The sequence below is a fragment of the Neltuma alba genome, unplaced genomic scaffold, assembly GCF_004799145.2.
Source record: "Neltuma alba isolate B1F8T4 unplaced genomic scaffold, ASM479914v2 tig00011443_pilon, whole genome shotgun sequence".
Taxonomy (NCBI): domain Eukaryota; kingdom Viridiplantae; phylum Streptophyta; class Magnoliopsida; order Fabales; family Fabaceae; genus Neltuma; species Neltuma alba.
This window is the reverse complement of record NW_021636125.1, coordinates 17,241-41,886: the sequence shown is the minus strand read 5'-3', so window position 1 is coordinate 41,886 and position 24,646 is coordinate 17,241. Positions and strand designations below refer to the sequence as shown.

The following is a 24,646-nucleotide window of genomic DNA, read 5'->3' as shown; positions in this document are numbered from 1 at the left end:
ATACTACTGTTGCACTATTTACAATTTGTAAATATTGCTGTTGTATACAGCTTTTATAAGTATACTACTGACTTCATAAATATATTGATATTGATGTTATATTGATGATAGTATAAAATAAAATTGCAAGTATTATATAATTATATAAATTAATAACTTATTTATCTTCTTTTCTATAGGGATGAAATGAAAATGACAAGCACACAATATGTTAACACACAAACACAACCGCACATATGGCACATATATATTTAAAGTTACATATTTTAAATACTCTTGTTACACCGTAAGGATTAAATTGTGAGTTTTGAAAATTAAACGACAATTTTGGTTTTTCAAAAAATCATCTTAAGGGTCTCCATTTATTATTTTTAATATTACCTTCGGTGTTTGATATGAAAGCTATTTAACTAATTTGAGTAAATTAAAAAATTATTTTAAAAATCTTTATCCAGTACTCTCTTTTTTTCCAGATTTTTTCAATATTTCTAATTCTTATTAATTTTAGTGTATTGATACAATAATAATCTTACGCGACCTTACTTGAAATACTAGTTAATTTTGAAACAATGACAAATGTCCACTCAATCAAGTTTTGCTTATTCAACTTCATATTATATATTATATATTTAATATTTGAATTTCGTAGGATAATGATAAAATTATGAATTTTTAGTACTCCTCCGGTCCTAATTATAAGACCCAATTGACTTATTTGAGGAGATTAAGGAAGTAAGTTAAGTTGGTTATTTATAATAAATAAGTGTTGTTATTCCTAAAATATCTTTGCTAATCAAGTATATTGGTTAAAACTATCATTATTAGAAGGATTATCTTGAAAAAAAAATGCATAAATATAAGAGAGAAAATGGATTTGGTCTTATAATTAGGACCAAATAAAAAGTCAAATTGGGTCTTATAATAAGGACCGGAGGAGTAATTTCATAAATCATATTGCATGGGCATTTGCCATGTTTCGAGTTGAAAAGTCGGGAAATTTTTTTTAAAAAAACAAAGGAAAAAAAAAAAGAGAGAGAGAGGGAATTTTGAAAGGGAAGGGCTCAGACCCAGTGACAATGCAACAAAGTAAAACCGCGTAGACTTGAATGCCAATTGTGCGCAGAGTGCAACATCAAACCAGCTGCCGACGACCAATGGAATTTAATGAGAATGGAGTTCTCAACAAACGCACCATGCTAGTTGTGCAGTCTACAGCTAGATCCAGTTCTTAATATAAAAATTTATTGATTAATTTAAGTAGATTAAAAAAATTTATTAAATTAGTTCTTTATAATAAATAGGTATTGTCTTTGTTAGAATACTCTTGCTAATCTTGTATATTAGTTAGAACTACTATTTGATGAAACATTTAACATATACAATTATTACAAGTACTATTTTGAAAAAAAAATTAAACAAATATGAGAGATAAAGTGGATTGAGATCTTATATTTAGGACCAAATTAAAAATCAAACTAACTGTTGTATTAATGACTGCAGGTATTATTTACTTACATGACGAGGGGATCTCAACATCTTTAAAATATGCTTTTACTCATTTAATTTCAGGTTAATATAATCTTTAATACCTTAACTTTGTTTTTATTTTGATTTTGATATCTCAATTTTCAAACATGGTAAAATAGTCTAGGTTTTTGTTGGATTACAAGAACCAATATTTAAAAAAAAAAAATTTAAGGGACAAAAACCTAAAATTTAAAACTTGATAAACAAAAAAAAAGTGAGAATAAACTTGAATGACCAAAAATTATATTAATTCTTTCTCCACAAAAATTATATTAACTTTTTACTTTTATATGAAATTTCAATTTCTCCTTTAAATTTAAGAAATATATTTTTATCTTTTAAAATCATTAATAAAAAGTAATAATATTGTGTTCTTGAATGTTAATAAAACATCCTGCATTGGAAATATTAAATTTAAGGAAAAATTGCAATAAAGTCCCATTCAAAAGAATTGAATATAAAAACATCCTTTGAAATCATCAAATTATTTTAAAGTTCTAAAAGACCTTAATACGAAAAATTTCACTTGTTTAATTATCAAATTGTCTTTTTTTTTTTTTAAAAGTATGTATCAATAACTGAAAAAACAATCGTTAACAATTTAAAGTGTAAAAATTAACAACTATCACGGCGGGTATTGATAATACATTTTCTCAGCACATCATAAAAATATAATGCATGAGTTGTTAATAACTGCCATGATAGTTATTAATCCTTATACCTTAAGTTGTTAATGATTACACTTTCAGATGTCAATGCATACTTAAAAAAAAAGAAGGACAATTTGATAATTACACAAATAAAATCTCTTGTAATAATGTCTCTTAGAACTTCGAAATAATTTGATAATTTCAAAATGCCTTTTTGTATTGAATTCTCTTAAGTGGGACTTGATTGCAATTTTTTCTAAATGTAATTTTTAAAACAATTATGATTGTCATAAAAAAATCATCATCACTAACCATTTTAAGATTAAAAAATTAAAAATATGTTTTTTCAAAGCTAATGAACTAAATTAAAATCTTCTATAAAATTAAACAATGTATACTTTTGTTTAAATAAAAATGTAGCAAAGTTTTCAGCCAATGCCTCTATATAATACTTTTAGTCCTTTTCATGAGATATAAGTAGCCAAATTATGTAAATAAAAAACAAGAAAATTACAATAAGATCCCAAACTAAAAAATAATAATTATTACTAAAAAAATCTCAATAACAGCCTAAACAGCTTATAATAACAAGTTTCAAAATAAAAAAATGACAACCTCTTAAACTTGTTTTAGAATTATTTTCTTTCTATGAGACTTCATAATCCTCCCACAAAAAAATTAGTTAGAGATATCACACATATGCAACACGATAGAGAGCTTGCATGTTTTCTCATTTAATTTTCTCTTGTATTATATATATATAAACTCCGTCTAGCCCCAAATATAAGAATTTTATTAGAAAAAAATGTTGATTCAAAATATAAGAAATTAACAAAGTAATTAATAATAGTTTTCACCTTCACCTCTTGTTACAATGAAGAAAGGAAGTTTTAAATACATGAAAGAGAGGCGCGAACTTCCAATCACATTTTTTAATAAAAATAGATTAGGTGACTTTCATGAATTTAAAACATATTTAATAACTTGACTAACATTCTTTTATGTGAGAAAACTTAACTGACATCTTACATGAACTGGAAAGTGTGTGTATTGATTGCCACATATTGATTTCATACCCAAAAAGAGAGAAGGTGGAGGGACAAATTTGAGCTTTTCTCAGAGAATATCTTCCATATGGCACTCCATATCACTACAGCGACTGAGCTTCATTTTGCCATTCCAACGAATGAGCTATTCAATAAGGGAACAGCTTTGTAAATTAGCTCAATCCTTCTACAGATTGTTATATTTCCTGCACTTAATGTCCCCTCAGTAAAGTTTCATTCCCTTAACCAATCTTCTACAATAAAAGAATCATTTAAAAAGAATCGTAAAAGGTGAAGAAAAATCCGGGTGGTGGCAATGTAAGTCACCCTGATAACCAATTCCAACCACAAATGACACTTTATAACACTTAGGAAATTCAAGAATATTATGACCATTGACAGCTTACTCCCAACATTAGTCACTCTCTAATATCACTTCAATTTTTATTTTTTTTTGCCAACTAGCTCTAAACTTTCACCATAGCTATAAACTTTGAACTCAAAATCTGTTAAACATGATCATAAGGCCCCATTTTGGTAAATTTGTGAATAATATCAATTAAGACATTTTCCTCGAGCTTCAGGCACTAAATGTGATTTATTCGCACTTGTTTTATTAACCTCCAAATGGATTCAGCAACTCCATTTTCAATATTTGGCAGGTGTGGGCCCTCCTTCATGAACCATATCAATGTCTGTGATTGTATCTGAACATTTCAATTACTAACTGCTTAGAACCAACTAGATACCAGAACCGTTTAAAATATAACAACAAAAACTTTATGCTAAAATAGGAACAGCTAGCTGAAGCAAGGAATATTAGTGCCTTTAGTTCCCAATTTTTCTAACATATTAACTAACTTTAGTAAAGAGGATGCATTTTTACTTTCTGTAACTGACATAAACCAAGCTAAAGACCATAGTTCTGCAACCTCCTTAAGGAGCATCAATTATAGAGAACATGATAACCAATACGAGGTAATACTTATGTATGAGGTAAAATGTCTTTTTCTTGACCTTGCTTCATGAAGCTGTTTGTCACTTCTTTTTTTATTTTTTGAGGGAAAAGCCCTTATGAATGAGGTACAATGTTCTCTAGAGGTTGTTCCACTAGCTCAATCTAATATAAACTTCACTAACAAAACAAATGAGATATTCTCACTCATATCTGTAGTAGTTATGGCATACATTTACATGGGGATATCATGCACAAAAATGAACCCGTATAGGAATGAATATCTGCCAAAAAGATGGTTATATAGACCCACAAAAGAAAAAACGCTAATAAACTCCTCAAGTGTTCGGATACTCTTCAAAGTAAGCCCACAATTTTCATGAGGCAAATTTTGCCTAATTAACTGACGCCCACTACTACTGTTGCAAGTAGAACGAAAAGCCCACACAAATAAATGGACAGTAATCTAACAAAGACCACAAGAACTGGCCTTCAGCAAAGCAATTTAAATACAATGCCAACTGTTGAGTTCCCACTCTGCAGAAATACATTTCATTAAAGAATTCTGATGGACAATAGGGAATCAGAGGCAAGTTGCAACTTGTAAGTATAAATTCTAATCCGTCCGCTAAAAAATATGAAAGAACTGCAAAGGACTAAAAGAGATTAATCAAACATTGACTTTGTTGTCCTCACCTTTCACTTCAGTTGTTAGCTCAGAAATTTTAAACTTGAATTGTCATAGGACCTTGGGCAAGTTACAAAACTCAATTATAACAAAGTCATGGACCTCCTGGTAAAATGAATAGTGTCAAACAAAAATATAATTCATCCAACGCACCAAAAACGTGAAAAATGTCTAATCTAACATGATTTACCTGACTATAGAACCCCTCATTGAGGTTCAATTTGACACCTATTTTCCCAGCATTGTCATGGCAATCACACATCAAGCAATTTGTGGATGATTCCATTCCAGCACTTTCAAAAGTTAGAAACAAAATTGCCAAAACTGAAAGCTACGAAGTAAAAGCAATTGCAACAATATTATACTACAAGATGATTGAAAGAATCGATCACATTTGCGGAAGCATAGCTTGATAGTAATATCAAAGAACATAGTCAATAATACCAAAACAGAAGGAAAAAAATCCAGCAGTATTTTTACAATTTGGAAACTAATTATTACTTCATATATTCACTTCCTAACTTCACATATATATTGTGATTGCCATTCAGCTTAATGCTTCAGCCAATGGTTCAATTTCCTATTTATACTCAGTACAGTGTCACCCAGGTAAGCCTATTACAATTTCCTATTTATACTCAGTACGTTTGAGCTAAGCCACAAAAACCCACCTTGAGCAATGGGATGGTTGTCATTCTTTATATGAAAAATGAATCATACAAAACGCTTTAAAACCAGCACCTAAGGACGAATTGCTCTTACTCTCGCTCAAGCTCTTGATAAAACTGCAAAGCACCAAGCATGTATCCCTGCAAGACTCTTACTCGATCAACCAATTCGTTAAATAAACTCAAAAAATACTTCGTATTTCCATTTTCCCTTTCACACCTATCCATCTTTTTCTTAATATCCTTCAATATGTCCTTACATTCATCAACCATTTCCAGGTACTCAAGTATAAGACCGTGATAGGACTTGGTGCCATATGGATCTTTCTCCAATATCTCTTCAAATCCAACCTTCACGAGCTCCAACTCTTCAGTACAACTATGAATATGGGACTTCAACTCCAGCCAAGCTTGATCTTCAGGTTTCGTTTTCGTAAAATCGTACACTACTGGAATTTTCTCCTCGAGCTTCAAGTACCGCACGGAGCATCCATGAAATGGTTTGCGAGCAGACCCAATTAACTCCTCTATTTCTCTCTCCTCAACCATCGATTCTTGGATAGCAGCCACAGGAGACGACGCAATGCACTTGGAAATTAACGCGCTCCGGTAAAACCCATTGAAGAATAGTGTCGATACAGCGGTTAAAGTGGCATAGGTGGCGATTTTGGGGAAAAAGTCCAGGAATTGGTTTAAAGGGGTTTGACGAATTTGGAAATTCGGCCAAGTCGAGTCAGATGAAGCTCTAACTGAGGGAGATGGAAAGTGCACAGGAGGTGAGAGGAATTGGGAACAGGCGGATCTTCGTAGCGATGGACAATAGTAATCAGCTGAGGAACCGAGCGGTTGGCGACGGTGTTGAATACAAGCAAGGGCCTCCATCGTTGGCTGTGTCTTCGTCTGCGCTTGTCCGAAGAAGACGACGACGAAGAGAAACTCAGAGACCTTCGATCGAAACTGCCGACCAAAACCCCTTCTTTCGGGGCTAAATCGCAGATAACAAACGACATTCGATCACAGTGATGCAGCCACTGGGCGTTGAGGCTCACATGACAGCAGCCAAACGACGTCGTGCGACCTTTGTCGTTTTTCGTTCTCCTTGTCCGATAATCTTTGGGAGAATTACCAAAACGTCCCCAAAAAATTTAATTACCAAAAAATCTCTATAACAAGTAACCAGTCTGAACTTATTGTCCTTTTCCACTAAGAAACTTGTCATTGCTTACTCTTTACTTGTCAATAGATTTTAAGGTAATTAAATCCCTTCTTTAAGACCTGATTATGATTCTCCTATGATCTTTCTTTCATCAAATTCATTTTACTTAGCAGATTATGTTTATCATGTTAAACTTACTAGCTTTCGAGCAATAGATGCTATGAACTTTTTATTTTAATTTAAAATATTTTAGGGATAATACATATGAGGACAGCTATGATAGGTAATTATCAAAATACTATTTCTGATTTTTAATATAGGAGTTAAATAACTAATTTGTGAATATTAAGAAAATTAATTAAATTAATTATTTGTAATAAATATGTGTTATTTTTCATAAAATACCATAACTACTCATATACATTGACACTGGAATTGGTAAAGCAGGCTGGCGATACCAATACGGGCCAGCCTATGGTGGTGCAGGCTAGCAAGCGTCTGCCAAGGCTAGCCGCCAGCTTGCCTATATAATTTTTCTTATAAAAAAACTATTACCATTAGTATGGGTTTGGCTTAGTTTAAAATGTTGAAATTAAACTTGAAGTCTTAAACTTGGATAGTAGTTATAATAAAATAATGTGAGGATTAATTTATAATTTAAGAAGGTGTTTTAAAAAAAAACAATACATATTTTTTATAAATAATTAATTTAACTACTTTCTTTATCCAAATTAATTAAGTAAATCTTTTATATGTATATGTCTTATCAAAGAGTGTATGGTAAAGCAACAAATAGATGAAAAATAAAATATGAACTATGCTGTTTATATAACTGCATATATATATATTGTTTAATTACATATGTAATTATATGAGTAGGACAATGTGCGTATAGGATTTGAGGGTCATAATCATCCAAATATGTTATATAATATATTGGGAAATACATGAAAAATTTTAAAAAAAAAAAAAGCAAGTTAACTGGTGGCGAAAGAAGGCCCAAAACAGTGTGAGCTAGAGTAGCTCACACCTTGTTGGATTGTTATTTTGTCAGCCTGAGCCCACCATTTTTGGCAGATTGGTAGGCTAGGCCTGCAGGTCCAGCATGTAATACTGGCTCTAATTGACACTACTTTATATGAAATCTTTAATATGTGCAATCAATATATAGACTATTTTAGGAAGAAGAAAAAAGAATAAATGTATCAGACAAAGTATATTAATGTCTTATATGTAAAACCAAATTAAAATCTAAACTGACCTTTATATTAAGAATCATATTAGAGAGATAGTATCTCACAAAATAAACTAATATTAGTAAAGTCCCAAGGAACTTAAAACTCCTATACTAGCTTGGGACTGATGCATTGTTGATTTTTGTTAGCGTAGCGCAGCCTAACGGGTGATTGGGCCTAAACACCTCATTTATGTGTTGGGTTTGTTATTTTACTTCGTCAAAGTTTTATCCTTTCCATTACAGATTTCAATATCATGTTTAATATAATTTTTGGTCATTTAACTTTTGATCTCTCAAATTTTAAATTATAGGTTTTACTTCCTCAACTTTCTTTTTGTTTAAGATATTGATCCTTATAATTTAATAAAGACTTGGACTATTTTGCTCTTTAAAAAACTAAAACCTATGATTTGAAACTTGAAAGACCAAAATCATAATAAAAGTAGACCTGAGGGACAAATATTACATTTATGCTCAATTCTATTTCATCCTTAGAATCATAGCCTCTCATAATGATTTAGTGTTTGCACTTATCTAATCCTCTGTACGTATGAATAACGTAACCTTTTACAGCATCATAAACTTATTCATGGTATAGGAGCAGTCATGAACCAGTTTGGGTTTGGCTTGAACGCTGAAGGCCATGGTGATCAAGGGGTGCTGATAGCCAATACCTCATGTCACCAAGCATCCATGGATGTCAATCCAGTTTCTATAGTTCATTGGTTGAATGACTAAATCTGTCTTCAATGGGCAGCCAATGTGCGATTATGTGTCACAAGAAAAGGGCAATATGAATATCTCATTGGAACAGTGCCAAAGCCCGCCGTTGATGATACCATGCCGGTTGGGAAGCAGACAACTCTATGGTGCAAGGACGGCTGATAAGTATTCATTTTTCTCTGTTCCAATCGAATAAAAGAAGTATGGGAAGCAACAAGAGGCATGTTTGCCTCCCTCAAAAACAGAGCTACCATTTTAGAGATAGAAGTTTTGTCCATGAGTTTAGAAAAGGCAACCTTTCCATTACCCAAGAGTACATTAATCTAGCGCCGCGGTAGATTTTGGCCTATCCATTCATTGGGATATTAATGCCTTCAGAGTTATCTCCATCCGACACCTCGCAAGGGGCATTGGAGGACCCCAAAGCATTCCTCGTCCTCCACCGAACCATTATCGGTTTTGTGGGACATGGGGCCATGCTTTGCTCTTTGAAAGAATGCATCTTATGGACAAGGGTGAATTCCTTTCTTAATCCATTGTGAAAGGCAAAACCTTGATTTATATGACCCACAAGAGTGGAAGTACTCCAAAGATGCAACTCTCTCTAATAACATAAAAGAATAGAAGAATTTTCAATTTCCATCTTGGCTTGGATTCTGCTTTTGATGAAGCCCGAGAAAGGATAACGAGTCTTGAAACCTTGCCTCTTTACTTAACGAGTTAATGGATACATTGAAACTCTGGCTATCGTTGAGTGTGTTTGATCCAAAGTTTAAAGCAATTAAACCATTGTAATAGTTTTAGAAAGTTTATCTCTCTTTCAACACAAGTGATTATCTATTATTTATAGATTTGGGAATGCTATGGGAGTAACGGTATTCTTCAATCCCACCTATATGGGTTCGTTCAACCTCAAATAACAAGTAATTTCTTATACTAAATACTTTTTTAATGGGTTTTCTCAATCACAATATAATCTCAATCTTTACCTCTCATTCTCAATATTTCATACCAAATGGAGACCATAGTGTTTTCCATTTGCCTTCTTGATTTAAGAAGAAGCCAGCACCACCCATCCAGATTGAAAGGTGGAAGAAGTCGAAATGATTGAGATGTGTTGAAATAATAATCTGCTGTTACGTAGCTGCGGTCATCCGGACTTAAGGAAGGCCACATTTTAAGTAATTGATTTTGTCCTCGAGCTCTTTAATTATGGACCTCATTTGGCTTCATGAAGAGCAGCATGCAGATTGCGTTTGGACCATAAGATATTTAGGAGGATAGATATGATAATCCCAGGGGCAATACTTTCAGAAAGATTGTCATCCGTTAATTTCATGAGGATATTTTTAGGCCAAAAGCGCAGAATTCTTCAAAGTTATTATTGTCCATAGATATGTTCTATGGGGATTCAGATAAAATACATCCAAAACAGACAAGTGCCCAACTTGTTAAAATATCAGCATGTTGGGACGGCTTGATGCCACAATTTCCACACAAATAAAATAAATTCATCCGGCAATGAAAGAGACCACAGGAACTTCCAACAAGATTCTTAGTTGAGAGAATATCTATAAGGAATGGAGGTAATAGTTGAGAGAATATCTATAGAGATAATAAAAATAGATATTATATTTAGAGTCAAAATTAATTTAACAATTAGATTCTATATTAAAGAGCGTACAGGAAGGACAATTTTGCTCCTTCTTGATACTTCACGGATAATACCCCACCACTTCAATAGTTTAAGATGACCGATATGCCGATTTAAGGACTAAAATACCTTTTAACCCAAAAAATAAATTTAATCTTCTTTAATTTATTCATGCACCGAACTTAATTTAGTAAATGAATAATATCAATGGGATGAACATGTGATTGCCTATGTGTCCTATCATGCTGATATTAATCTAGTTATTCATGGCTTCATGCACAGAACTTTATTTAGTAGATGAATAGTGTCAATTGGATAAACATGCATGCTTGCTTATGTGTCCTGGGGGATTGATATTAATGTGCTTGTACATTATGAATTAATGTAATACTACCTCCATTCTTTAACATAAGATCTTATTTAATTTTTATTTTGATTCTAAATATAAGACTCCAATCTACTTTATCTCTCATATTTATATATTTTTCTAAGATAGTTCTTCTAACAATAATAGTTATAACCAACACACTTGATTAGTAAGGATATTTTAAGAAAGACAACACATATTTATTATAAACAACTAATTTAATTTTTTTTTAATCTTTTTAAATTAATCAACCAACTCTTATAATTAAAACCGGAAAAGGTTGAATAATTTACGTGCGAACAAATTAGTCGCGCCACGTGATGGCCATATTTTCGTCCAGAGACTTCCTAACGCTATCCAAATAAGCGCAGCATCCAATAGTAGTTGACCACGTGGTGCTACAGTTCTGTGTGTACGATGGCTATTCAAAACGAAATTGGAATCAATGATTCCCTCCCCTTTCCGCAGGCCCAGGCCCGGCAACATTGTTTTGGATATATATAGCAGCGTGAGGGATGTGTCTAGTCCACACAACAACAAACGACTCTTGGTTCGTACTATCATCATCGTCTTCTTCCTTCCAACCCTCCGAGCTCACTAGCCATGGCTCCCACTGCTGGTCGCGTCATCAAGTGCAAAGGTCTCCCGTGGAATTCCTTCTGTCTTAAATTTTTGAAACTAGCCTTTCTTCTTCAACTATGTTGTGTCTTCTTGTTTGTTTAGAGTGTGTGTGTGTGTGTACATATATATATATGGTGGAAGTGGTGAACTGAATTAATGGGAATGTGAATATTGTATATTGTAGCTGCGGTTGCTTGGGAAGCGGGGAAGCCGCTGGCGATTGAAGAGGTGGAGGTGGAGCCTCCGCGGGCTGGAGAAGTGCGTCTTAAAATCCTCTTTACCTCGCTTTGCCATAGTGATGTTTACTTCTGGGAAGCCAAGGTACGTACTGCTTTCAGTTTCGTTTGCCTCTCACTGTATATGTTTTTTTTGGGGTCACTTTGATTAACATCCTAAATTTACTTTGACGGTTTGTATCTCATTTGGATAGTCTAAATTTAAAATTTTTAATTAATTATTTTTAAATAAAAAAATATTTTTTAAAAGAATGATAATTAAAAAATTATCTATATTTTACATTCTGTATGTATCAAAATAATTATTTCAAATAAAAAATAAAAAAATTAAATCTAAACCATCTAAATAAGAAATAAATAGTTCAGATTTGATAAATTTAAGATTTGTCAAAATAATAAATATCAAAACTGGTTCCGTTGTTTCTTTTCCTATTGTTGGAGGCACTAAATGTCAAAAATAAAGGTGACTATTAAGTGATAGGAACAACAATTAATGGTAGGTACCAGCTCAAAAAAAAAAAAAACCATTAATGGTAGGTACCAACTTTTTTAAATGAGTTTTTCTTTTCGTAATTAATGTCCCAACTTTTTTTTAAAATTTTTTTCTTAGATTTTAAATAAAATAAATATTTTAAGACAATTTTTTAAATAAAATAAACTAAAAACTTAATTATTTTTCTTTAAAAAATTGTAAGAATTCAAAATCACACTATATTATGGTAAAAAGATACTGCTTCCATTCTTTTTTATTAGAAAACAACTATTGACTTGTTTTGTTTTTTATTTATAAGAAACATTTAAAGATTTTTTCAAATTTTTTTGTTAATTTTTTTATTTAATTACTCATTTTAATATTAATATTAATTATCACATGCCCACAAAATATATCATTTTCTATTTCACTCACACTCTCTCCTCTGGGGTTCTCTTTATCCTAATAATTTTCTTATTGTTCTTATTTTACTCTTTCTCCCCCATATGGTAAGTGTATTTTAAAAAAAAAAAGTTGCTCCCTCCATCCTTTCTTTAAAAACCAATGTCTTTCATACCGGTATCTCTTAATATAAGAAATCAATTTTTTTGTCTAAAATTTTAAATTTGTCTTTCCATTTATATGCTCATTAAATATATGCAACTTATTATCTCTTTACAATAAATTTTCACTTATCATCCCTCATGTACTCAGGTATAATTGAAAAAAATAAGTATATATCTTACAAATTTATTATTGTTAAATAAATTTAACTAATATTTTGAACTACATGATTTTCGTAGTTCTTTCTCATAAAAAAGAAAAGAGCAAGCACAGTTCTCTTGTAAAATAAAACGGAGAGAGTTTTACCAAAAAAAGGCAAAAAATTTGGGAAGTTGAACAGAGAGCATAAGAGGGAGGCAAGTCAGAACATAGAGGCCCAAACCGTAGTTCACTTATGCAATTACATTTATATTACAGGGACAAATTCCGCTGTTCCCTCGCATACTGGGTCACGAAGCAGCAGGGTATGTTCCTTTTCTGGTCATAGCCAGTGTTCAATTCCCTTCCTTTGCATAAACAAAGAACTTAGTAATGAAGTGGACGTAACATGTTGGATTCAGGATAGTGGAGAGCGTAGGCGAGGGGGTGACGAATCTGAAAGAGGGAGACCATGTTCTGCCGATATTCACCGGCGAGTGCGGAGAATGCCGGCACTGTAAGTCGGAGGAGAGCAACCTGTGCGACCTTCTGATGGTGGACTGCGACAGGGGTGTCATGCTCAACGGCCGCGACTGCAGGTTCTCTAAGAATGGGAAGCCCATCTATCACTTCCTGGGAACTTCCACTTTCAGCGAGTACACCATTGTCCATCATCAGTGTATTGCCAAGGTCAATCCCGCTGCCCCTCTCGACAAACTCTGCCTCCTCAGCTGCGGTTTCTGCACAGGTCCCATTTCCCAACACATCTCATCGTCACTATCCATTTAGATAAGGGAGAATTGCTAACATAATTACTAAAAAGAGTCCTAGGGACAACAAGTTTCAGGACAGTAAAAGCGGTAGTTGTTTTCTTTTTTTGAGACCTTACTGTAATTTTTCTTTTAAAAAAAAAGAGAATTGTTCTAAAATCGCATAATTATTAAAAAAGTCTTAACGGCAACAGAACAGTCTAAAATGATAACTTTCAGCGAAATAAATGACAATTGTTAACTTGTTAGTTGGACTTACTTATAGTTGTTTTGTTTTTTCTTGGGACATGATTATTGTTTTCTTGATAATTAAGATTCGTTAGATTTGTCAATTATTAGGATTTTTTGGCTTTAAAATGAATTTTAAGTCCCCCAAATAGGGTTTGACTTGTTGGTGCTCATAATTTGGATATAAAAACTGTTTTCTTATTTCTCTCCCTTACACTGTTTCTCTTAGGTTTCGGTGCCACAGTCAACGTTGCAAAACCAAAACCTGGTTCTACTGTTGCCGTCTTTGGACTGGGAGCTGTTGGGCTTGCGGTATTTATATGTTTATATCCTCTTCTTGTGTTTAATTAGCATATGACAATCATCTGATGCCTATATACATATGTGTGTGTGTGTGTTTGTATTTATCAACTTCTTCTCCTGATGTCCTCTTCTAAAATGATAAATCTTAGGCTGCCGAAGGTGCAAGGGTTTCTGGTGCATCCAGAATCATTGGGGTTGACTTGCTGAATAGCCGTTTTGAGCCAGGTACATCTCATCATCTTTCTTAGAATTCAGAAAAGATTAATTATCTCACTTCTAATTCAATTTCAAACACACACATACTGTTATGTATTGATTGATAGATCTTATTAATTACCTGAGTTCCTAATATTGTTGCTGGTGCAGCCAAGAAATTTGGGGTGAATGAATTTGTGAACCCAAAGGATCATGACAGGCCTGTGCAAGAGGTCAGTACATTTATAATTAGTAGAGAAACTAGCCATGTTAAGCCTCTCTCTCTCTCTCTCTCTCTATATATATATATATGATGTCATTATATTGCTGCCTTGTTTCAATTGTTCACAGGTGCTGGCTGAGATGACAGGTGGTGGTGTGGATTGTGCTCTTGAATGCTCCGGCAGCCTCCAAGCCATGATGTCCGCATTCGAATGCGTCCATCATGTACATGCCCCCTCTTCAAAACTCATATTCGCATCTTGTGTTTTGCACTAAAGACGTGTATCTTTATAAGTAACTTTTTCTGACTTTTGACTTTTGACTTTAAGCTTTCTTTTTAAATTTGAATATTCCAAAACTGAGTTTTCAATATATCATTCAAACATAGATCATATTATCCTAAGCAGGTGTTTAAATAGAAATCAAACTATGGTTTTAGAAGTGATTTTACGATATATGAGATAAACATATAGAAGAGTTTGTCTCGATTTACTAAAAAGTATTTTTAAAAAATATTTTGAGGTTATCGAAACACCCCCAAGTAACTTTTGTCCCAATTTCAGTTTATAAAAGTTTGAATATGCATGTGCAGGCATTTGAATGCATCCATCATGTACATACCCCCTCTCCAAAACTCACATCTGCTTCTTGTGTCTAGCACTAAAGACACCGTTATAATTAAGCAACTATTTCTAACTTTTAACTTTTAGCTTTTTTCTATAGATTTGAATTTTCTAAAACTGACTTTTTAATATATCATCCAAACAAAAATCATATTATCCTGAGTAACTTTTGTTTCAACTTCTGTCTATAGAAGTCGCTTTTGTCAACAACGTTAATCCAAAGATGCGATTAATTAATATGCATATGTGCAGGGTTGGGGTGTCGCTGTGCTGGTTGGTCTGCCAAGCAAGGATGATGCGTTCAAAACTCACCCAGTGAACTTCCTGAAGGAGAGAACTCTGAAGGGTACTTTCTATGGCAACTTCAAGCCCGTATCCGATATTCCTCTTCTTGCGGAGCGATACATGAAAGGGGTACGTAACTAAAATTCATTAAGCCTCCCTGCTTCTTAATTATGGAATAATGATGAATCGTGGTTTATATACTCCTCCGGTCCTTAATATAGGACCCAATTCTTGAGTTGGTTTTGGTCCTAAATATAAGACCCATTTATCATATTTATCAATCTTCTCTAAATTACCCCTATAGGTATTCTCTCAATAATAATCAAATAGAAGAGAGAGAGGGGTATTAAGAAAGATGATTATGGTGTTTTAGGAAAAATGTGTCACTTTTCTTATAATTAACTAACTTATCTAACTTCATTAATCTAATCAAATTAGTTAAGTGGGTCTTATATTAAGGACCGGATGAGTATTTTCTGTATTTGATGATTAATGACCAATGTATGCATATATTTACACACAGGAGCTGGAACTGGACAAGTTCATCACTCATTCCGTGTCATTCAAGGATATTAACAAAGCGTTTGAGTACATGTTGAAGGGAGAATCCATCAGGTGCATCATTCGCATGCAAGATTAAAAAGAATCCAGCTTCTTCCTTTCTGTGACTGTGAAAGAACTAAGTAATTGAGAACAAAAGAAGCTTCGTATGTATATACACAATCTCCAGTAGTATCGTACGTCCGTACGTTGTTTTATCGAAAATAAGTGCATTATTGTACATTGTTCCGAATAATAAGGAGATTTTATCTGATGAATCGCTACTTGTTATCTTTCTTTTAATTTATTTCTGAGGAAGAAGAAGTGAGCAATTGGATCACGTTTTCTTAAAAAGAGACAAACCAAGAAAGGGGACCAAGGCTACCAAGAAATAGCAGATTGTTCCGATTTTGTATTTTTAAAAATATTCATGGGAAATAAATTTAAACCGTGAACAATTGATTTCAACACAGCTAACAACTATATATTGCTGTTAAAATATTTTATAAAGTGGGTTCTTTTCCTATCTATTTTCACTATGATTGTGAACTATTCATACCAAATTTTAACGCTTAAAATTTCTTATGTAAAATTAAAATAATGATTTTATAAAATATTAAATTTGATCCACTAAAATTTTAATTAATAGCAGCAAAGAGAAAATATATAAGGATAAAAGGAGGGTATGTAAAGGAAACAACCACCCATATATACTATTTTCTTTTGGCCAGGGACTATACCTAACAAAAATCTTTTAAAAAGACGTTTAAATAACTCAAATTTTTAATTATATCACTAGATTTGTTAAAAATCTAATCAGGTCACGTGACTTAAAAAGAAATTTTAAAATTTTATAAAATGATTCTAATATTTTTTTCATTAAAAACTGAGAGGGATGGGAATTTTTTTATCATTCCTGTGTTGTGTAAGACCTCTGAACAAGAAAAACTTAGTGTCTATAATTATAAAGTTAGAAAATCAATCAATGAAATAACGATGACTTAGTATTCTTATTGAATTTTTATTATTTAATTTTCATATTTTTATCCTAACAGAAAATTGTTAATTTAGAATTAAAACGTGTTAAATACGAAATTGAACATATTAACTTTTAAGGTTGTATTGTGATACAGTTTTATTCAAATACTTGATATAAGTGTGTTGTAGAGACAAAAAATTGTTAATTTAGAATTAAAATATGTTTAATTGTGAAATGAAACAAGCTAATTTTAAAGGTTATATTGTGATCAATTTTTATTTAAAAACTTATTGTAAGTGTGTCATGAAAACAAAATATTAATTTAGAAATAAAACATGTTAATTGTGAAATAGAACATATTAATTTTTAAAATTGTATTATGATCAAATTTTATTTAAAGATTTGTTACAACTGTGTTATGAATAAAGAATATTGTTAATTTAGAGTTCAAACATGTTAATTACGAAATGAAATGTTTTAATTTAAAATTACTTTTTAGTTTCTAATGAAAAGGGCATTAAAGTCTTATATAATTTTAAAATTCTTTCTTGAGTCATATAACTTAATTAAAAATTTGATAAATTTAATGATCCAAATAAAAATTTAGAATATTTAAATGTTTTTAAGTGTTTTTTTAAGAAATGTGGAAGGCTTGACTTTTGAGTCTTGTCTGCGGGCGAGACCACCAATTTATGTATTTATTTATTTACTCCTTAACAATGCTGAGTCAAGCTTAGCTGGTTCTGTTTCTACTTTGCTTTCAGCTCTTCACAAAGAGGAGGCCATCATAATACACACACACACATTCATGGTTTGGTTTCCTTTTTCAATTACTATATCTGATGCAATAATTCAATATATACACACAGTTTTTATTGAACCCTTCAAATAATCTCATTTATGTATTGTGATTTAGTTAGCGTGTAGTATATTTTTCCTATCACAAAACAACATAATACCTTCGGTTCTTATTATAAAAACTTATTTGATTTTTATTTTGATCTTAAATATAAAAGTTGATCCATTTTGTTTCTTATATTTATCTATTTTTTTAAGTAGTCCTTATAATAATAATAGTTCTAGCTAATACACTTGATTAACAATAATGTTTAAAAAAATATTTATTTATTACAAATAACTAACATAACTAATTTTCTTAATCTATTTAAATTAGTCAATTTACTATTATATTAAGTACCAGAAGTAATTTATAATGATATTGGAAAACAATTATCGGACAATATTTTAAACTATAAACAGCTTTTTCATAAGACTAATCATTATAGCTTAGTTAATTGTGATTTTGAACGATCCCCGCAAAAGTGTAGGTTTTTTTCTCTCCCCGGGGAAATACTCCCCTAATCTTATTTATTGCCTCTAACTAGCTCTTGTCATTTGAAAAACTATTTTTGTTAGAAGTATAAGTCTCAATTTTATTATTTAAACTAGATTTAATTGAGATTAAAAAAAAACAATGATTTGCTCTGCAATTTTTATTCCATCCTGAAAGTTTCCACGCGCCTTCCAAACAAAATTGTCCAAAACCAATCTCATTTCTCTCTTTCTTTATTCATTCTCACTTTCTTTATTCTCAATTTCTTAATTCATCTTTTGTGCCCAAAGTTCTTCTCTCCCAAATATATAATGCCCCCTCCCAAATCGTCTTCCACAATACACCACCTGCAAACGCTTTCAAAACAACCTTCATCTTCCCTTCCATGGCTGCTGCTGCTTCTTGTTCTTCTTCCCTTGTCATTTCCCCAAGAAAGCTTCGCTCTGATGTCTATTCCTACTCATACCAGGAAGATTCCAACACGCCATTGGTGATAAACGTTGTAGCTTCTGTGATTGAGAGGAGCTTGGCCAGAACCGAGAGGATCGTCAAGAATTGTTCGTGGGCTTTGTGTAAATCAATCGGCATTAGCATCTTCGATTGCAGAGAGATCCCAGATTTGACTATTCAGTCCTATTTAGAGAGAATTTCCCGATACACTCGTGCCGGTCCATCGGTCTATGTCGTCGCTTATGTCTACATTGATCGGTTTTGCCAGAACAATCCTGGGTTCCGAATCAATTCAAGAAACGTCCACAGGCTTCTCATTACAACTATCATGGTGGCTTCTAAGTATGTCGAAGACATGTGAGTTCTCTTTTTTCGTAGCTGGTTTCTATTGGTAATTTTCACAAACACCTGAAATGCAATAACTTAGGGACTCATTTTTAGCTTAGCTTCAACTTCTGATTGTGCAAATTTGATATGGGGTTCATTAACTGCACTCAATTTGTTGATATTCATCTTCTTGATTTTTGGGGATCCTCATTTCTTGGTAATTTGTATTAGAGTATTGGTAAGCTCCATAAACTTTGTGCTAATTACTATATGAACTTCAACATCTTACTGCAAATTTCATACGGGGTTTGTTAAATTGCGACAAAAAAACTTTATTTTCATTTCAATCTCAAATCACTGACACGACTTGGTAACAGCTAAGAAAGGATACAATTTCCAGTTGTTTGGTAACCGATATTTGTGGTCCATGATGTCAAAATGTATGATAATAGGTCTTTTTCTTCCTCCTAAAGTCCACTTTCTTGGATTAAAAAACTGGGCATATTGTACTGAAAACATCTGATTTGACAGGAATTACAAAAATTCATATTTTGCAAGAGTTGGTGGGTTGACAACAAAAGAATTGAACGACTTGGAGGTGGAATTTCTGTTCATGATGGGGTTCAAGCTGCACGTGAATGTAAGCGTGTTTGAGAGTTATTGTAGCCATTTGGAGAGGGAAGTGAGCATTGGAGGAGGCTATCACATAGAGAGAACACTGAGATGTGCAGAAGAAATCAAAACAAGGCACAGAGAAGAAAGGGGTTATACTCAGATTGGTCGTGTGATGTTGTAAGATTAATTCATGAGGAAATTTTTTCTGCGTTTTGGTCTCTTTCTTCTCTGCTTGCAATGCAAAAACCACAGAAAGAGACCTAATTCTCTGTTGCTGCTGCTGCACGACAACACTAGAAGCTGATCTGATATGTTTATTTCTCTTATTGCAATTGCAATACCATGTTGTTGTAACAAAAGGATAGAATTCTTGTGAAAGAGGTTTATTTGGAAGTTAGAGTTTGGAATATGATGTATAATTCGGATTTTTTTTTTTTTTTAACAATGAGAGAGATAGATGTATATAATGTATTTGAGGGGTGATTAAGAGATAAAGAGATTTTTTTTTTTTTTGGCATTGGTAGACCATGCAAAATGATTGGAATGTACGAGTTTGATTTCTTGGCCAGAAACATGCAAGTATAGTGAACTTTGTTCATATGATGATTTTCTAAGATTTTATTTCTCCCTGATGAGTCCTTGACCCTGTCATGGCCCATGATTTATGACTAATGCATGTATTGAAGATTATATCCTAAACTGATGATGATATTTTTAGACTCTTTTTATGAAAAATGATATTTTGGGTTTTTGACTTTCGCTGTGAAATCAATGATTTTGTTCTCTTGAACATTCTATGGGTGAAAAATTATGTTTTCTGCTTCAATTCTGCATTCTGACAAGAAGTTTTCATTTTGGCTCCCTGTCAATTTGCCTTCTCCAAGCTGAGAGGATCTACTTTTATTTTCATTTAATAGAAAGCAATTTAATCATTTGATCAAACATCTTCGTCCTCACAAGTAATCTTTAATTTGAAATAGTTTTCTTTTCCCTTTTCGCTAAAGGGCCAAAGAAACTCGCCGTGTTTTCTTTTCTTTTTGTTTTTTTAAAGTAAAAAAGGATTTATTGTCAATTATGATTCACTGGTAAAAACAAATGAATATTGGGATTTTTCTTTTTTTCTTTTTTTGCATGTGCAATTGATTGATTTTGTGTTGTCTGAAATTATTAGGATTTATGACTCTTTTCATGTCAAGGGAAAAGAGCTAAAATCAAGGCTTGATTTATGGGGAAAAAATCACACTTAACAATTTAGACTTTATATGTTGACAGTTATCAAGTATCACTGGGGCTCCCAAACTATGCTTTTTACAATGATTCTAACTTTTTTATGTCACAAAGATATTTTGAATTTAATATAGCAAAATATATTTGTAATATCTGAAAAACCAATTGCCATCCTATAGAGTATGAATGGACATCAACTATAAACATACTATTATTTAGTAGAAATGTAATTTGTTTTTTAAAAAATATTTACCACCAGTTTTAAAGTTGTGGATTTTCAAATTGCCGTTTGTCTTCATTTTATTAGAAGGGATATCTAGTAGTAGATAATTAACTTGAAACTCCACCAAAATTACAACAGAACTTAAAAAATTAAAGTCTATTCATAATGATGGGTATGAATAATGAATTTGTGGGACTGGGACCTTTATAAGTTGAACATCTTTTTCATCGGTTGGGCCCACTGAAGAGGCTCCATCAGTATTTAAATCTGTTTTTTCTTTTTAATTTTTTGAAAAAATAACATACAAAAAGAATTTCAAAATTCCAATATTCCAACTCAGACATTTAAGAGCTCAAAATTCTAGGAGAGAAAGTAGTGTTTGATATGATATTTAAATGACTAAAATGTCATTATATTATATTTTTTTTTAAAAAAAAATCAAACTTGTCATTACTGATACATTTCTTATTGTTAGTTATTCGATACTTGTCATTATCAGTTCACAACTTATTAATAAATAACTTGTCATTACTAGTACATTTTTCCTCATATGCTGTTTAATACTTGTAATTGCCAGTTCATAACTTTTTAATAAACTTTTTAATACGAGGATAATTTTGTCATTTAACTATATTTACAAAATACTAAATTAGACATCACTTCCTCCCCAAGAATTTTGACCTCTTATGTGCCTGAATTAGAACATTATAATTTTTAACTTTTTTTAGGCCATTTTCCCTAATTTTTTTTGGGTAATATTATATTTAAATTTGGATTTCCTTGAATTATTTTGAATAATGAAGAAGGAAAACTAGTTAAGTTAGTTTTTTTATAATAACTAGATGTTATCTTTCCTAAAATATCCTTGTTAATTAAGTGTATTGACTAGAGCTATCATTATTACAAAGACTATCTTAGAGAAAAAAATAGATAAATATAAGAGTCAAAGTGGATTAAAGCCTTATATTTAAAATAAAAATAAAAATCAACAAACTCTTATATTGAAGATCGGAGGTAGTATAATCTAATATAATAATGAAGATTTGTTATAAAAGGTAGCATTTTATATATTTATTTCTTCTCCAAATTCACATTAAAGGTGGAAAAAAAAAACAGAGAGAGCCGAGATTCAATTTCTTAAATTTGAATTCTTCCTAACTTTTTTTTCTTCATATTTTGTCTATATAATATCCATCATTCAAGTCAGTCCTACGCATCTAGTTTGATTTAAAGTGAATATTACATATTATACATCTGTATATCTTTTAAACTAATAATTTTTTTTTAAAAAAAAAAGGCAAGTAAGGACATTCGAAACTCCAGCATCTTTAATTAAATAAATACAAAATGAAGGTAATGCGTACTTTTTGGTTTGCACGCGGAGAGGATGTGTTGGGTTGGTGGCCCATCATAATCCAAAATACGGATCTCAGGGACCCCCAAAAGTCACCATACAACCAATTTTATTTATTTATTTATTCTCATCACAATAATGATAATGCAATGAGGCTGCCTTTTGTATTTTTCAACCCCATGCTGCTTTTTTCCGTCTTTTCCTACGCTTTCTATTCTCTCTCTCTTTTCAAAAAAAAAATTTATTTTTTGAAAAAATAAAATAAAAACATTGGAAATTGCAAAATGTCATAAAAACGCACTGAAATTGATGAGCCTAGGATGACACCGATTGTTTAACAATTCACTGTAATTCATTGATCATTTAGTATTTATTATAAAAGTTTACTAGCAATTAACAATCATTCTTTTTTTTTTTTGGTGAAGGAGGGTAATTAACAATCATTCTTTAATAGAATTGAAAACCTCTGTTTAGCTATTTATTATATTTTATTAGCTATTTAAAACTCAGCTGGACTTAGTCTTTTTATTTTTCTTTCACCAAGATATAAGTGCATGGAATTAAATAAACTAACTCTTATATTAAGGATCGGCGATAATATAAGAACTGATTTGACTTTTAATTTGGTTTTAAATATAAAATTTTAATTCATTCTATCTCTTATATTTATCTATTTTTTTTCAAAGTATTCCTTGTATATGTTAAAGATTTTATCAAATGATAGATATAACTAATATACATGATTAGTAAGAGTATTTTAGAAAAGACAACACTCATTTATTATAAATAACTAACTTAATAAATTTTTTAATCTACTTATATTAATCAACTGGCTTTTATCTTATAGAATTGTGTGTGTATTATATATATCTGTGTGTATGCAAGGTTGTCACACTCACGAGTTCAAACAAACTCATGAGAATGATATAAACTCGGATCATGAACTCGTAACAGTTTACTTTTATTAATAAACTGATATTAAAAGTATATAATCAAATAATTAATATATAAAAAATAAGAACAATTTTATTTAAATATATTTTAAATTTAAATAATTGAAATTATATCCATTAATATTCATAATTTATCACATTAACAAAGAAATTTCTATAAAATTCATTATATAAAGTCACGAAATATAATCAATTCCAAAAATTTAATATGAGTTTTAGAGCGAGTTGACGCGATTTTGTAAGCTTAAAACGTAAAAACGGTAAACTCGGTAAATCAACTTGTAAGTTTAATCGAGCTTACAGTTATCATAAATTTAAAAATAAATCAAGACGATTTTATTAACTAAAAGTATAAAAATATTAAACTCGTAGAATTAACTCGTGAGTTTGATGAGAACGCATGTATGCATGTACATAGGGGGGAAGAGAATTTGTGTGCACGCGAGCAGGAGAGAGGATGCGTGGGCGCGTAACGCGTTTGAGTGTTTTGTTGAAGGCGGCGATGTTATTTATCAAACAGAATAATCCGTACTCTAATTTAAATATAAAAGATAGAAAGTAATTCATAAAAATTGAATAAATTACTTAAATTAGTTATTTGTTAAAAAAATATGTATTAATTTTTCTAAAATATTTCATTTAATTATTTGCAATAATATGTATGAATTTTTTTTTTCAGGAGTTAATATTATTATTAGTTTTTATAATGTGACCGAATTTTGGTTTTGATACTTATAATTTCAAATCGCTGGTTTTAGTTCCTATAGTTTTACAAGGATTTAGTCTAAGTTTAAATATATGAATAAAAATAAAAATTTATTAAAGTTATAGGTTTAAGCTAATTCTTTATGAAATTATAGGAATCAAAACGGATAATTTAAAACTACATGGATTAAGATCGAAGTCTAATTCATTTTTTGATATTTGCCTATTAAAAAATTTAATTTGCATGGTAGGCATATTTCTCAAAGAGATGCCGTGACGCTTTAAAAAGCAAGTTGAATAATTGCAATTTAATTGCGTACAACCAGCTTGCAATTTAGGCCAATATAACAATATTGTAGACAGGTCTTAGCTTACCAATGGCTCAAAGTGATTGGGATATTTGTTTAAAAGCAATTAGAGGAGGAAGTTTGTGGAGAGAAAAACAAGCCCTACAGGGGAACGCGTCTACCAAACTTATGCCACTTTGAGTGATACAAAATAAACGAATTGTTAATATAACGACCCATCATCTCATAATGCTTTTGAGTTATTTATGCTATTCTAACCACCCAACATTAATCTATGTCCCTATCCCTAAGCCTAACAAAAAAC

The 24,646-nt window shown here is 31.4% G+C and overlaps 3 protein-coding genes across 4 annotated transcripts; 2 read left to right on the top strand and 1 right to left on the bottom strand.

The window, feature by feature from the left end:
* Positions 1 to 4,549: 4,549 nt before the first annotated feature.
* Positions 4,550 to 6,518, bottom strand: LOC114713654 (uncharacterized). The gene is made up of 3 exons (XM_028898319.1): positions 5,394 to 6,518; positions 5,057 to 5,197; positions 4,550 to 4,971 (listed from the first exon to the last, which is right to left on the bottom strand). Exon 1 carries the CDS (start codon positions 6,414 to 6,416, stop codon positions 5,625 to 5,627), a length of 792 nt encoding a protein of 263 aa, XP_028754152.1. The 5' UTR covers positions 6,417 to 6,518; the 3' UTR covers positions 4,550 to 4,971; positions 5,057 to 5,197; positions 5,394 to 5,624.
* A 4,679-nt stretch (positions 6,519 to 11,197) lies between these two features.
* Positions 11,198 to 16,152, top strand: LOC114713653 (alcohol dehydrogenase 1). Of its 2 annotated transcripts, none has more exons than XM_028898318.1 (10): positions 11,198 to 11,311; positions 11,477 to 11,613; positions 12,982 to 13,028; positions 13,125 to 13,450; positions 13,930 to 14,012; positions 14,153 to 14,228; positions 14,370 to 14,431; positions 14,550 to 14,645; positions 15,296 to 15,489; positions 15,803 to 16,152. In XM_028898318.1, exons 1-9 carry the CDS (start codon positions 11,275 to 11,277, stop codon positions 15,467 to 15,469), a joined length of 1,038 nt encoding a protein of 345 aa, XP_028754151.1. In that variant the 5' UTR covers positions 11,198 to 11,274; the 3' UTR covers positions 15,470 to 15,489; positions 15,803 to 16,152. The 2 variants fall into 2 exon arrangements, with proteins under 2 accessions (XP_028754151.1, XP_028754150.1); XM_028898317.1 differs by having other exon boundaries at positions 11,199 to 11,311; positions 15,296 to 15,457; positions 15,852 to 16,152.
* Positions 16,153 to 18,477: 2,325 nt separating this feature from the next.
* Positions 18,478 to 19,837, top strand: LOC114713675 (cyclin-U2-1-like). Its single transcript, XM_028898348.1, has 2 exons — positions 18,478 to 18,987; positions 19,489 to 19,837. Exons 1-2 carry the CDS (start codon positions 18,566 to 18,568, stop codon positions 19,751 to 19,753), a joined length of 687 nt encoding a protein of 228 aa, XP_028754181.1. The 5' UTR covers positions 18,478 to 18,565; the 3' UTR covers positions 19,754 to 19,837.
* Positions 19,838 to 24,646: the final 4,809 nt, after the last annotated feature.

Coding starts and splice junctions, on each gene's coding strand:
- LOC114713653 (XM_028898317.1), top strand. CDS start 11,275: ATGGCTCCCACTGCTGGTCGCGTCATCAAGTGCAAAG. Junction 14,229..14,369: donor GAATAGCCGTTTTGAGCCAG/GTACATCTCATC, acceptor TTGCTGGTGCAG/CCAAGAAATTTGGGGTGAAT. Junction 15,458..15,851: donor CGGAGCGATACATGAAAGGG/GTACGTAACTAA, acceptor ATTTACACACAG/GAGCTGGAACTGGACAAGTT.
- LOC114713654 (XM_028898319.1), bottom strand. CDS start 6,416: ATGGAGGCCCTTGCTTGTATTCAACACCGTCGCCAACCGCTCGGTTCC.
- LOC114713675 (XM_028898348.1), top strand. CDS start 18,566: ATGGCTGCTGCTGCTTCTTGTTCTTCTTCCCTTGTCATTTCCCCAAGA. Junction 18,988..19,488: donor TCTAAGTATGTCGAAGACAT/GTGAGTTCTCTT, acceptor CTGATTTGACAG/GAATTACAAAAATTCATATT.